Source organism: Leiobunum rupestre, chromosome 2, assembly GCF_980474605.1.
Source record: "Leiobunum rupestre chromosome 2, qqLeiRupe1.1.hap1, whole genome shotgun sequence".
In the NCBI taxonomy this organism is placed as follows: Eukaryota; Metazoa; Arthropoda; class Arachnida; order Opiliones; family Sclerosomatidae; genus Leiobunum; species Leiobunum rupestre.
Window position 1 is genome coordinate 10,262,036 of NC_143385.1, and position 16,595 is coordinate 10,278,630.

The window sequence follows — 16,595 nt, forward strand, 5'->3', positions numbered from 1 at the left end:
AACTGAACACTATTGGCCGGCTTTTATTAGGATTAGATAATAAAATGGCGCCGTGGATCAATCTCCGTGAGCCGAAACAAATATTAATTATCCCTTATATTTTTTTAATTAGGCTTTTCAGTTTACATAGAGCGACGTAGTGGCCAACGCGAGAGTTAATAAACTGCTAGAGTTTATTAGCTTCTCGACCTCTGCACTCAATTTTTGCATAGTTTGACACGCCCTTGACCGATTTGTGCATATGTAAACTGAAAAAGCTAAATTAATATCTTCCTTGATTACAAGAAATTTCTTTTGACCAACGATTTTAAAAATATTTTTCTTTTACCGATTAAAATAATTTATATTTGATCCAAAACTTTGATTGGAAGAGCAATATTAAGCGATTATAAAATCACCGTTATTATATAAAAATAAATAAAACAAATCAATTAAATTTATTTACAAAATCGATTGATAAAATACATTTAAATGATTTACATATAATGATATAATCAATTTGCTTAGTTTAGCATTTATCATATTATTTACGTACACTATGAACACCAAAGAGGCGAACACGAAAAAAGGAATGATTTTGTTCTTCCAAGTTTTTTGTTAAAAAATAGTACAACGAATTTGTGAACCTTACACTGAAGACCTTCCTAATACAATTCACTTTTTCTGGCCATTGTAAGATATCCCATTGACAGTACTCTGAAAATATATAAACAATATATCGTGAGTCAACAATCGCTAGTAAAACATTGCAGGTTTCTGAAAATTTTAAAATGAATCCATTTTGCAAATTGTAGGTTTTCTTCTCGTATTAGAAAGTTGAATTTTCAAGCATTAGCAAGAAAGGATTAATCAAATTCAACGGTGGCGACGCCAAGAGACGTTTAAATAAAACCTGTTCAGCGATTTGCCTAGAAATAGTACTACAGAGAGCCAGGACATACAAAAGTTATATTTGAAAGCGCGTGCTTTTTAATATTTTAATAGAGAAGTGCTCGTTCAATTTTGCACGCGTCTCCTGAAAAGAAGAAAATGCGCGCTATTCAACTTATCCCTAAAAATAAAACTAACAGAAACACGAGACTCACGCGCATGAGCAGAAGGGGGAAAGAAAACGAGAGCCGGAATAGGAGGAGAGGAGGAGGTACTAGAAATTCAACCGGAATTGTTTAAACAAATCTGTGGACCTTTAAGCACATTTTCTTAACTAAATTGCCTATTACCATTAAAGTCTACATGCACCCAAAAATTAAAATTTTATATTTTATAGGTTTATGTATAGTTTTCAACACTGTCAAAATTTCATATTAAACGTAGATGAAGCCAAACAAAATATATTTTACTCAAACCGCCAAATTGGCTAGATCATGATTGCGTATCAAAACCAAATTTCCAGGACAAGTTATGTACGATGAAAACATACTAAACATTAAAAATAGAGGGCTCTGATTACCGTATCATGGTTTTAAATACCAGTGGATGAAACTATCTTTACCCCATCTGTATGAAAGAAACATTTCTACCAGGGAATAATTATTTCACGGTTGGCGCTGCTGTAGTCTAAATGAGTACATTAGCGACACGAATTAAATCTTATTTACATTTGAGCCCGCCAAATTAACTAGCATCTGTGACGTCAGTGATGATATAAATTAAGTCACGCGCACTTTTAAAAACGGAAATTTATTTCTTTAGAAGGTGCTATAAGGAGATGCACCGAGAAAATAGGAGACAGTGCAGTTAGACTTTAAAAAGGAACGGTCGAGCTTTAACCAGTTAGATGGCCCTATAGCCCATTAAAAACTAAAATTTATGGCGAAAACCGCATCAAAAAATATTGAGTGGTTAATTTTTAATAAAATAAAGAAATTTCGGGAAATCGAAAAGCGCGCGTCCGCCGCGACACCTGGTGAAAAGTCGGTGAGACAGAAAAACAACGTAAAAGTGCGCGCTGCTGAAATTGCTTACACGCGCGGCGCGTTCCAGTTATAAGAGACCTAAGCCTAAATTGCGCGATTTTAAAAGTTAGGATAGTTTGCAAATCGCTCATACGGGGTTAGGGGCGCTGGCGGCAGCCCCTAAGATGGCGGCGAAAATTCAAACCCAAACACCTGGTGTTATTTTTCGTTCAATTTTTGGGCCAAAAGCTTTTATCCCAAGACAAAAAAAGGTGCGTGTTAGTATATTGAACGTCTAGTTAATCCTTTGATACGGAAATAACGCCATATTTGGAAAAGTTTGATACTGAACTTTAAAGGGAGTATAAAGTAAAAACGATGACGATGGATCAACACATTCCATGTTTTCGCCGCTAGGAGCGATGGTGATTTATATTAGAGGTAAAAGTTTGTCGAAGCTTCTAATCCTACCATGATAATCCAAATTTGGTTACGGGCGATTGTACAGCGGCTGTTCCGCGAAATTTTAAATTAAAACTGTTCGTAATGCTTACATTGTTTCCGGCTGAATAGGTGTTGAACGTGTTTCCAACGTTGCTGACTCCGTTGACGCTCCCGATATTAGTGTTGTAACTGGGGCCTATGTTAGTCGTACTGTAGTTTGATCCACCATAAAACGAGTTGTTATTTCCTCCAATTTGATAACTACAAATATAATATTAGTTACCTAGAGTAGTTAAAAACGCAAACGATTTGCTATTAGCTGTAGGAACCAGTGCCGTTTCAAGACCTTGGTAGAAGAAGATATTTTTTATTAAAATTTTTTCATACTCATAAACTTTCGTTGACCCTTTCGAACCTCAGTAGGCACTTTTAAACCATCGTAGGCCCTGGGCTCAGTGGCCACTTTGCCCATTGGATAAAATGGCCCTGCTAATAATTCTTTGTCTTGGTTTCCACCAGGCTAGGAATTTTTTTTATTTTTTTAAACAATTAATGGCTCTTTCATTGTATAATTAACAAAAAATTTACTTTTATAAGATAGCTGATCTTGAAATAAATGAAATCTTAATTAAACTTAATAACTATTATAATTTTAGTTGGCTCAGATTTTCTATGTATTTTAATTTTCTAAGAACCTTATTTTGCTCATTTTTATTCCCCCATTGAAATACATTGCGTGGTTTAAATCAACGATTTTTTAAAAAAATAACTTGATTTAAATATTGATTTTAATCCCGATTTAAATCCGCCAACCCTGGTTTCCACTAGCGCGCTTAATGGTGCGTCACCCACATTTAGGACGTACAAACATTTTCCAAGGCGTAAAGAAATATGCATTATGACGCTCGCTAGTGGGAACCAAGCTTAAGAAATTTGGCGCAGCGTTACAACATGATGATCTTACTTTTGCTGCTGACTATAATTATTCCCGGAACTGCTGCCTCCGTAATTGGATCCTCCGGAACTGTTGCCTCCGTAATTGGATCCTCCGGAACTAAAAATATTATGCAATACAATAAGTCCTTAGAACATTCATATGTAACAAGATAAGGTACATTGGAAGCTTAGTAGACGAACTTTCGTATAACTTATATTGCTGCAATCTCTGATTGTAATTGCTTCTTGTTTTCCGTTAATAAAACAAACGGATATCAAAAAGCACTCCTTTATTGGTTATATTCAGCTGCATAGGCATTGTTGGAAGGGAGTAAGTTCTAGGAGTTTTGACAATGTCATACTCTTAACAGATTTAGAAATCCAAAAATCGCAAAGTCAACATAATAAAAACGGAAAACCACACTAAATCTCAATAACCGTTTCGGATTTCCATGTCGCATTCAGCTTCCATATCTTTGACCCCTAATTCGAAAATGTCCAAACATACTTTAGTTGCAGTTTGGCGCAAAGGTATAAAAGTTTTGAATTTATAATTGGCAAGTAATATGTTTGCGGTTATAAGTGTATCCGCCTTAGTTGGGGTAAATATTATATAGCTTATTATTTACAAAAAGCAATCTGTTCCAGGATTTACACACATTTAAGGGTGCAACTAAGAATAGCAGCTAAATCTCTCATTATGAAAATGTAAAGATAAGCTTTAAATAAACTCTCCATTATTCTTTTATGTACACAAACTGGTCAATTTTTCACCTTTAATTTTAGAGTGATTGAATCTAAAAGCTGGTTTCACAATCGACGGAAAAGTTCACTTTGCTAAATGCGGAAAATGCTTTCCCAATTCTCCTTAACAAAATATCACGATGCTAACTTACCATTCGACTTACCAGCGATTTTTCAGTCGATGGTGAAACCAACTTAAGTTTTCATTTAGGTTCGTCCTGTTCATGGACAAGCCAATTTATTTTCCTAATACTAATCTTGCACGTTTATTTTACGGTAGAAGAAAAACGAGATTAGTTCTTGCTTAACATTATTGCGCAATTAAAATAAAGGTTATTTACTGATTTCTTACTTGTATTGAGAGGACATTGTATTTGAGGAAGCCACAAAATTATGTCAAATCGTGGTGGTAATATTGAGGCGACAAGGAGCGTCTGATAATTGCAGCCTGATAGCATCTATTTATATATAAAGTTTTAATCTGGATGCAATGGCGTTTCATTTATACACGATAAGAAAACTGATTACGCCTTCGTTGTTTTTAAGAAAATAACAACCCAAGTAACTTTAAAGCTATAATTTGCGTACCCTTTTCAGACAAGGCCTATAAAATCTTGTTTAATAAATGAAAGGTAATTTTAGTATATATTTAGGTATAAAAACTTTACTCTGGTCTACTAAACGAAATCTAGATTCGGTTTTATAGACCTCATCTGATTCTCTACCTCGTTGACGATTGAAATATTACGTAATACGCCATTTCCCGGTAATAACTGCGAAGAATCTCCTTCAACAACTAAATCTAGCTTGAGGCCAAGGCCAATTGAAATTGAAAAGGCTTTCATAAGTAAAAATAACGCTTACATCGGTGACATTTTAAGAAATTATTAAATCTTAACTTTAAATTGACTATATTTGAAGCATTCGCTTCGTTTCCGAAGGTATATTTTTAATTTAAAAACTAAATCGTATTTTGAATAGTATATATCGCTAACAAAGACTACTAATTTGGCTTCAGTAGGTGAAGTATACTGTTTCGTCTATGTAGAAGAGTTTTAGAGATTTGTAGTCTTTTTGTTGATATGATATTTATCCCTATACTAGAACGTAATCTTACCTGTTACCACTATCAAAGGACAAAGGGCACCCTTATTTCATTTCTTTCAGTCTTAGGTAACAAATAAAAAGTCTACAGCAGCTCGGACGTAGACAAATATGAACAGGATTTTTGAGATTATTGAGGATCATAAAAGTTTTGGTAATCCAGGGGCACTAGAGAGCCAGCACATTTTTATTGCCATTTTAGTTAGATTTTTACACAATAATAGTTAGATTTAATAAATTTCAAGTAAAATGAAGGAAAATCCACATTTATTTAAATTATTTAACTCTGAAACAAAAAGTAGTAGTACTTTTTATGCGCATGAAGGGCTTGCCACCAGCCTCCTACGCAGTATCAACTGGCCACTTGATTTAAAGGCAAAATAAGTCGCTAAAGGCCCTGGGCCTAAGGTGGTGACTTGTTTGTTATCCTAGCAGATTATTATTATTATTATTATTATTATTATTATTATTATTATTATTATTATTATTATTATTATTATTATTATTATTATTATTATTATTATTATTATTATTATTATTATTATTATTATTATTATTATTATTATTATTATTATTATTATTATTATTATTATTATTATTATTATTATTATTATTATTATTATTATTATTATTATTATTATTATTATTATTATTATTATTATTATTATTATTATTATTATTATTATTATTATTATTATTATTATTATTATTATTATTATTATTATTATTATTATTATTATTATTATTATTATTATTATTATTATTATTATTATTATTATTATTATTATTATTATTATTATTATTATTATTATTATTATTATTATTATTATTATTATTATTATTATTATTATTATTATTATTATTATTATTATTATTATTATTATTATTATTATTATTATTATTATTATTATTATTATTATTATTATTATTATTATTATTATTATTATTATTATTATTATTATTATTATTATTATTATTATTATTATTATTATTATTATTATTATTATTATTATTATTATTATTATTATTATTATTATTATTATTATTATTATTATTATTATTATTATTATTATTATTATTATTATTATTATTATTATTATTATTATTATTATTATTATTATTATTATTATTATTATTATTATTATTATTATTATTATTATTATTATTATTATTATTATTATTATTATTATTATTATTATTATTATTATTATTATTATTATTATTATTATTATTATTATTATTATTATTATTATTATTATTATTATTATTATTATTATTATTATTATTATTATTATTATTATTATTATTATTATTATTATTATTATTATTATTATTATTATTATTATTATTATTATTATTATTATTATTATTATTATTATTATTATTATTATTATTATTATTATTATTATTATTATTATTATTATTATTATTATTATTATTATTATTATTATTATTATTATTATTATTATTATTATTATTATTATTATTATTATTATTATTATTATTATTATTATTATTATTATTATTATTATTATTATTATTATTATTATTATTATTATTATTATTATTATTATTATTATTATTATTATTATTATTATTATTATTATTATTATTATTATTATTATTATTATTATTATTATTATTATTATTATTATTATTATTATTATTATTATTATTATTATTATTATTATTATTATTATTATTATTATTATTATTATTATTATTATTATTATTATTATTATTATTATTATTATTATTATTATTATTATTATTATTATTATTATTATTATTATTATTATTATTATTATTATTATTATTATTATTATTATTATTATTATTATTATTATTATTATTATTATTATTATTATTATTATTATTATTATTATTATTATTATTATTATTATTATTATTATTATTATTATTATTATTATTATTATTATTATTATTATTATTATTATTATTATTATTATTATTATTATTATTATTATTATTATTATTATTATTATTATTATTATTATTATTATTATTATTATTATTATTATTATTATTATTATTATTATTATTATTATTATTATTATTATTATTATTATTATTATTATTATTATTATTATTATTATTATTATTATTATTATTATTATTATTATTATTATTATTATTATTATTATTATTATTATTATTATTATTATTATTATTATTATTATTATTATTATTATTATTATTATTATTATTATTATTATTATTATTATTATTATTATTATTATTATTATTATTATTATTATTATTATTATTATTATTATTATTATTATTATTATTATTATTATTATTATTATTATTATTATTATTATTATTATTATTATTATTATTATTATTATTATTATTATTATTATTATTATTATTATTATTATTATTATTATTATTATTATTATTATTATTATTATTATTATTATTATTATTATTATTATTATTATTATTATTATTATTATTATTATTATTATTATTATTATTATTATTATTATTATTATTATTATTATTATTATTATTATTATTATTATTATTATTATTATTATTATTATTATTATTATTATTATTATTATTATTATTATTATTATTATTATTATTATTATTATTATTATTATTATTATTATTATTATTATTATTATTATTATTATTATTATTATTATTATTATTATTATTATTATTATTATTATTATTATTATTATTATTATTATTATTATTATTATTATTATTATTATTATTATTATTATTATTATTATTATTATTATTATTATTATTATTATTATTATTATTATTATTATTATTATTATTATTATTATTATTATTATTATTATTATTATTATTATTATTATTATTATTATTATTATTATTATTATTATTATTATTATTATTATTATTATTATTATTATTATTATTATTATTATTATTATTATTATTATTATTATTATTATTATTATTATTATTATTATTATTATTATTATTATTATTATTATTATTATTATTATTATTATTATTATTATTATTATTATTATTATTATTATTATTATTATTATTATTATTATTATTATTATTATTATTATTATTATTATTATTATTATTATTATTATTATTATTATTATTATTATTATTATTATTATTATTATTATTATTATTATTATTATTATTATTATTATTATTATTATTATTATTATTATTATTATTATTATTATTATTATTATTATTATTATTATTATTATTATTATTATTATTATTATTATTATTATTATTATTATTATTATTATTATTATTATTATTATTATTATTATTATTATTATTATTATTATTATTATTATTATTATTATTATTATTATTATTATTATTATTATTATTATTATTATTATTATTATTATTATTATTATTATTATTATTATTATTATTATTATTATTATTATTATTATTATTATTATTATTATTATTATTATTATTATTATTATTATTATTATTATTATTATTATTATTATTATTATTATTATTATTATTATTATTATTATTATTATTATTATTATTATTATTATTATTATTATTATTATTATTATTATTATTATTATTATTATTATTATTATTATTATTATTATTATTATTATTATTATTATTATTATTATTATTATTATTATTATTATTATTATTATTATTATTATTATTATTATTATTATTATTATTATTATTATTATTATTATTATTATTATTATTATTATTATTATTATTATTATTATTATTATTATTATTATTATTATTATTATTATTATTATTATTATTATTATTATTATTATTATTATTATTATTATTATTATTATTATTATTATTATTATTATTATTATTATTATTATTATTATTATTATTATTATTATTATTATTATTATTATTATTATTATTATTATTATTATTATTATTATTATTATTATTATTATTATTATTATTATTATTATTATTATTATTATTATTATTATTATTATTATTATTATTATTATTATTATTATTATTATTATTATTATTATTATTATTATTATTATTATTATTATTATTATTATTATTATTATTATTATTATTATTATTATTATTATTATTATTATTATTATTATTATTATTATTATTATTATTATTATTATTATTATTATTATTATTATTATTATTATTATTATTATTATTATTATTATTATTATTATTATTATTATTATTATTATTATTATTATTATTATTATTATTATTATTATTATTATTATTATTATTATTATTATTATTATTATTATTATTATTATTATTATTATTATTATTATTATTATTATTATTATTATTATTATTATTATTATTATTATTATTATTATTATTATTATTATTATTATTATTATTATTATTATTATTATTATTATTATTATTATTATTATTATTATTATTATTATTATTATTATTATTATTATTATTATTATTATTATTATTATTATTATTATTATTATTATTATTATTATTATTATTATTATTATTATTATTATTATTATTATTATTATTATTATTATTATTATTATTATTATTATTATTATTATTATTATTATTATTATTATTATTATTATTATTATTATTATTATTATTATTATTATTATTATTATTATTATTATTATTATTATTATTATTATTATTATTATTATTATTATTATTATTATTATTATTATTATTATTATTATTATTATTATTATTATTATTATTATTATTATTATTATTATTATTATTATTATTATTATTATTATTATTATTATTATTATTATTATTATTATTATTATTATTATTATTATTATTATTATTATTATTATTATTATTATTATTATTATTATTATTATTATTATTATTATTATTATTATTATTATTATTATTATTATTATTATTATTATTATTATTATTATTATTATTATTATTATTATTATTATTATTATTATTATTATTATTATTATTATTATTATTATTATTATTATTATTATTATTATTATTATTATTATTATTATTATTATTATTATTATTATTATTATTATTATTATTATTATTATTATTATTATTATTATTATTATTATTATTATTATTATTATTATTATTATTATTATTATTATTATTATTATTATTATTATTATTATTATTATTATTATTATTATTATTATTATTATTATTATTATTATTATTATTATTATTATTATTATTATTATTATTATTATTATTATTATTATTATTATTATTATTATTATTATTATTATTATTATTATTATTATTATTATTATTATTATTATTATTATTATTATTATTATTATTATTATTATTATTATTATTATTATTATTATTATTATTATTATTATTATTATTATTATTATTATTATTATTATTATTATTATTATTATTATTATTATTATTATTATTATTATTATTATTATTATTATTATTATTATTATTATTATTATTATTATTATTATTATTATTATTATTATTATTATTATTATTATTATTATTATTATTATTATTATTATTATTATTATTATTATTATTATTATTATTATTATTATTATTATTATTATTATTATTATTATTATTATTATTATTATTATTATTATTATTATTATTATTATTATTATTATTATTATTATTATTATTATTATTATTATTATTATTATTATTATTATTATTATTATTATTATTATTATTATTATTATTATTATTATTATTATTATTATTATTATTATTATTATTATTATTATTATTATTATTATTATTATTATTATTATTATTATTATTATTATTATTATTATTATTATTATTATTATTATTATTATTATTATTATTATTATTATTATTATTATTATTATTATTATTATTATTATTATTATTATTATTATTATTATTATTATTATTATTATTATTATTATTATTATTATTATTATTATTATAAATATTTCTAAAGTCTTAAAGTCTTAAGTCAAAATTTTACTAAATTACCACAATAAAATGATATCCTCAATATTATCCGTAAGCTTATGCCAGTACAGAAGTTTCAGAATTTCGGTGTTTTAATTTGTAATAGAATCTTATACTTTAAAAAATTAGTATCTTGTAAAGTATTAATAAATGTTTATGACCATTACAAATATTAAGTAATGTGGTGAAACGTAAACGTGTTATTTCGAAAATAAAACCGAAACACTCCCTCGACTTAAAAAGTTTACTTTTATTTTAGTTTTGTTTTAAACGACGTAGGTGTGTAAGGAGTGGGAATGAACGCTGTACACTTCTCTTTCTAAAATAGATATGATTGTTGAAAGGTCGGAGGTTGTTAAAAAGGGATACAGTCGCACTTACGATTGTTTTGACTTTTTCGTATTCTTATCAAGTTTTCAACCGGTTATGTTTTCAGATAAGAAAGTGCAAGTACCTAAAGAATATGGATCACAGTTGTAATTTTACTAGAAGAACAATATGTGCATATTTTTGTAGACAATAATATCTCAATTTGTTTAGTTTCCCCTTAAAGAGAGGGCGCTGTGTTGCCGCGTTGTTTCTCGAGCCAGCACGTGATTTCCCGTAGCACAAGGGGGTACTGTAGCTTTTGGGGAAAATGCACCGTGCACCTACGAACGAGCCAAATACTGTTTTGGGGGAATGAATATTCGCCGCGCAAAGGGGGAGACTGATACGCGGGGTCCGTGGCTCATTTTATGCAGATTTACAAGAATTAATATTTATTTGCTCCAGTGGCGTAAATAGCGCCCCGCACACCCCGCGGCGCGGGGGGGGGGGCGAGAACTAGGGGGCCCCCAAACGCTTATGATTAAAATCTGTGCTATTTAAATGGCCGCAGGTCGTTTTTCGCGGGGAGGGGGGGCCTCGGAGTTCCTAGTTACGCCACTGATTTGCTACTCTTACAAAAGTCCCTTTGTATAACAGGGATTAATCTAATTTAAAATAGGATTCACAAGCAGATAAAAAGATAAAATAATACGTTATACACTAATATATTTCGCGATATAAACGATGAACTAACGTAAGCGAAGTAGAAACCGAAGAATGTATAACTATTTACAATTTACAAATTTTAAATTACATATATTTACGACAAATACTATTTACAATGTAAAAACAAGAATTCGAAAAGCGTACTAACTAGTTGAGGGCTTTAAAGGCCGACTACATAAATCTTCGGTTTACTCTGTCTTTCACTGGAAGTAAGCTGACTGCTTGGCACTCATGTATTGCAGTAAGCCTACTTCCAGTGAAAGACAGAGTAAACCGAAGATTTATGTAGTCGGTCTTTAAGCGCAGGCCACCCCAGCGACCGAGAATTCTTTTTGTTACGACTAAATCGGGCCAGTCTGCGCAGTTCGATAGTAAACCAAGCAAAAAGGCAACGCACTTTTCGGAACTTTCCAGTTCTTCGGCGTATAAGTAGTCCTTTCGAACACGCTCAAAAGCCGGACACTCAACTAAAATATGCTCAATACGAGCGCAATATCGTCCACTGAGGCGCCAAAGATATCGATTAATATTGCTGCAATACTCCCGTGTGATACGGAGAAGCACTGGCTCGGTCAAGGGGCAAATCAGCACGGGGTGCAAAAATAATATATTTCAATTCTAATATTCTGGATTTAAAATTTTGTTAAGAACATTTAGTTTAGAAGGCATATTATGTAATGTTCCCTTCATTATTGGTTCACCCTGTGAAGCAACTATTTAATAACGAAACTCATGAGCAAAAATATTCCAACGTCTCTGTTTCTATTATTTGTACTTTGGGAAACGGCCATGTTGACAGCCCGGTTCTCATTGGTTCATTCAAATTAACGTCTTGCGCCCTCAGGTGACGGTTACGCTTTCCCCCTCCTTCTCATGGTGGCGGACCAGGATTTTGGCGAATCGTCTCAATATACTCATTATTCCTAAAGTATAAATAAATACAATATTATTAATCGTAATTGATTGATTAAGAGCTATTAATCATAACTGAGTAAAAACTATTAATCATAATTGAGTGAGAACTATTAATCATATTTTGAGTAAAAAGTATTAATCATTATTGAGTAAGAACTATTAATCCTAATTGAGTAATAGCTATTAATAATAATTGAATAAAAATTATTAATAATAATTGAGTAAAAACTATTAATCATAATTGAGTAAGAACTATTAATCATAATTGAGTAAAAGATATTTATCATAACTGAGTAAGAACTATTAATCATAATTGAGTAAAAGATATTTATCATAACTGAGTAAGAACTATTAATCATAATTGAGTAAAAACTATTAATCATATTTTGAGTAAAAACTATTAATCATAATTGAGTAAAAACTATTAATCATAATTGAGTAAAAACTATTAATCATAATTGAGTAAAACTATTAATCATAATTGAGTAAAAACTATTAATACTAATTGAGTAATAGCTATTAATAATAATTGAGTAATAGCTATTAATAATAATTGAGTAATAGCTATTAATAATAATTGAGTAATAGCTATTGATAAAAATTGAGTAATAGCTATTAATTATGGATTAATAGCTATTAATTATGGATTAATAGCTATTAATTATGGATTAATAGCTATTAATTATGGATTAATAGCTATTAATTATGGATTAATAGCTATTAATTATGGATTAATAGCTATTAATTATGGATTAATAGCTATTAATTATGGATTAATAGCTATTAATTATTAATTAATCTAGCATTTATGTTTCATAACTAAAAAATCAACATTTAATCATTATTTTTTGGTAATTAAAAATTAAAAAGTTACCTAAATAATATTCGGAAATTTCCAATAAGTTTAAATGTTTGATATATAACTAATTTGGTAGTTATGAAACTTTATTGTATCACGTACAAATTCCATACCCGAGGGATTGTTTAAAAGATAAGACAGAGTATAAAACCTTAAGATTTCTTTATCAAATGGCTCATTTCATCAACCAAAACGTTCCTTATTGGTTGGTTATCTTGATTTGAGAAGCCCTCTTTAAGTTCTTTTAGAAGTCTATCAACAATAACGCTTGTGGCTGACTTAACACACTACAACGAAATTCAAAGTGAGCTATCATCGTTCAAAATGAGCACGCAAACCAAGTAAGTTGGACTTCAAATTTGAATTTGATCATAGGGCTTAATTCAAAAGTAACATTTTCCCAAATACAATAATTAAAATATTAAAATTGAATGATTATTTTCATGTTGTCTTAGCAAAAATATTGATGGTGACGGTCACAATTTCTATGGACAAGACAATCGAAGCACCAAAATAATGGAACCCAGTTACGAGACGAAAATAGGAGATGTGGTCGGCATTTCCAATGTCGGAACAACACATAAATCCTTCGCCGAAGGAGAAAACGTAATATTTTCAATTTTTGAGATATAAATCTTTTATTTATAAATAAGATGCGATAGAGGTAGACTATGGGTATTTAAATTAACTTAGGAAGTATTTAATGTCATTATTTTAATAGTCAGAATACTTATAATAATCAGCTAGGCTAATACCCAAAGAACCACCCTAGGCCTAAACCAGTTAGAGACTTTTAACGCCTTAAAGCAGGTTGTCGGGTTACAATTCGTAGGGGGGTGGTGGAAAGGCCTTCATGCCACGCGAGCCTACAGCTCCTTACACTCACTGTTACTGTTAAGCTCATCCCATTTTTATGGAAACGGGGAATTGAAGATTTCGGGAAAAGCCCTACAACCAAGAGGGGCGGGGAGAGAACTTGCAAACTCAACGATGAAGTTGGTTCGAGTTTTCGTCCAGTGCTACAAGTTTCATTTGCTGCAAGTTTTCTGGTTACTTTAGTTTTAGTTAGTTAGTTGTTTAATAATGAATTTGATAGGATGACCAACGGTAACAGGAACCCATTATTATTATTATATTGTTATAAAATTTGGTTTTAGTGAGCTATTCAATATTACATTCATTTAAACATTATTTTTTTTTCAGAATACAGTTTGTGGATTGAAATATGAAGAGGATGATTAAAATAAGTTTTTGAAAATAACATCATTGTAAATATTTATTGGTTTATTTCTGACACGTGAGCAATTGGGATGGGAGATGTTTTATCCAGATAGGAGTAGCATCCTCAATTCTAGAATACATTTCGAAATAGTTTCTTTTAAATTAGATAGATGTAAATACCGCTACCCGGGATCAAAGACAAAGGAGGCATTTGCTTAATTTTTAATATTTTTTTAGGCACAATTAGTTTATTTCCATTTTGCAACATTTGTTGTAATTAATCAAAGTGTAAACCAAAATTATTTTTTCTCAAATCGGGGCTTTTAGACTTTTGAAACTCGATTAATTTAAAATAAAGATAATTGGTCTGCTAATTATGTTATTTTATATTCGTGGTTTCAGCGATGTTGTAGAAAGTTGAATCAAGCTATTACGTGTTATAGTTGTACATTGTTTAATAAATTGAAGCAAAATTACAATATATGTATTTTTTACTTAAGCAGCCTTATTACTTTTAAATCATAATACACATTTTTTAAACTTACAAATAAAAGAACGGCCATATTTATAAATACAAATGCTGACTCAGGAAATACAAATTGGGGATAAAAAGAATTGAATATGAACTCTTATTAGCAATCAGTCTAGTATACAACAAAGCAATTAAAGCAATTTTTTTCCCATTTGAGCGCCAATGCAGTTTCGGGGTGAAATATTATCTTGATTATTGCACTGAAATGGCAAAATTTCTCCAACCGATTGGGAATGAAATAGGCAGTGTAAACAATAAAAGCTAGTACACCAGGTTTTATGGGAATCAAACGCGCAAGGTTTCGGGTAGGTGACCGATTTTTGAGTGTACAGATTTTTTAAAAAACCAATTAATTCAAATTCAATCAATGAAATTGAGTCATTGACGCACGAGCTTCAAAACGTTTGATCCGTCGTCTGCTTAGCATTTAATATTCCTTTTATAGAAATAACCGCTTACGCCTTTTGTTTTGTTCAAAATGACAAGCTGAACCCAATTTCTAAATTTCTTACAGGAAATCATATAAAAGATTTTTAAGCAGCTAAACTCACTCTTACATATCAGCACACAAACACACATTCATACAGAGAGAGTAGAACTATTTAGTCCATTCGTCTCTGCTATACTGCCTAGGGCCCCGCCAACGGAGGGATATAAAGGGATAGGGAACCCGTGGCGGAAGTATGACAGCCACCCGATGGGGTAAGTGCTTGTCCTTCAACGATCCTTAGCATTCTTTGCTTCCCAGACACGACGGATTACAGCAGTTCGCCACTCTCCCGCCGTATATACAACATAATTACGTAATAAATAGTCACGGAATGTACAATTTCTGTCTTTCGGATTATTTGGCGGTTTTAAGCTCTAAATGGATTTTTGATTTTTATTTGTTTGACGTTTTCTGGCTTTT

At 22.5% G+C, this 16,595-nt stretch overlaps 1 protein-coding gene and 1 long non-coding RNA gene across 3 annotated transcripts; one reads left to right on the top strand and one right to left on the bottom strand.

The window, feature by feature from the left end:
• Positions 1 to 418: 418 nt before the first annotated feature.
• On the bottom strand, positions 419 to 4,468 carry LOC149956067 (uncharacterized). 2 transcript variants are annotated; one of them, XM_090164603.1, is made up of 4 exons: positions 4,372 to 4,468; positions 3,304 to 3,393; positions 2,450 to 2,600; positions 419 to 696 (listed from the first exon to the last, which is right to left on the bottom strand). In XM_090164603.1, the coding sequence occupies exons 1-4, from the start codon at positions 4,386 to 4,388 to the stop codon at positions 655 to 657; spliced, it is 300 nt and encodes a 99-aa protein (XP_090020729.1). In that variant the 5' UTR covers positions 4,389 to 4,468; the 3' UTR covers positions 419 to 654. The 2 variants fall into 2 exon arrangements, with proteins under 2 accessions (XP_090020729.1, XP_090020728.1); XM_090164602.1 differs by lacking the exon at positions 4,372 to 4,468 and adding an exon at positions 4,184 to 4,272.
• A 9,642-nt stretch (positions 4,469 to 14,110) lies between these two features.
• On the top strand, positions 14,111 to 15,632 carry LOC149956068 (uncharacterized). Its single transcript, XR_016478150.1, has 3 exons — positions 14,111 to 14,273; positions 14,388 to 14,538; positions 15,136 to 15,632. It is a non-coding gene; the product is annotated as an uncharacterized LOC149956068 (long non-coding RNA).
• The last annotated feature ends 963 nt before the right edge of the window (positions 15,633 to 16,595 follow it).

What these genes read in the sequence shown, in the direction of transcription:
- LOC149956067 (XM_090164602.1), bottom strand. Translation starts at nt 4,245, where the DNA reads ATGAACAGGACGAACCTAAATGAAAACTTAAGTTGGTTTCACCATCGA. An exon ending in CATCGACTGAAAAATCGCTG is followed by an intron (nt 3,394 to 4,183) that starts GTAAGTCGAATG and finishes TAATATTTTTAG; the next exon opens with TTCCGGAGGATCCAATTACG. An exon ending in CCTATTCAGCCGGAAACAAT is followed by an intron (nt 697 to 2,449) that starts GTAAGCATTACG and finishes ATATATTTTCAG; the next exon opens with AGTACTGTCAATGGGATATC.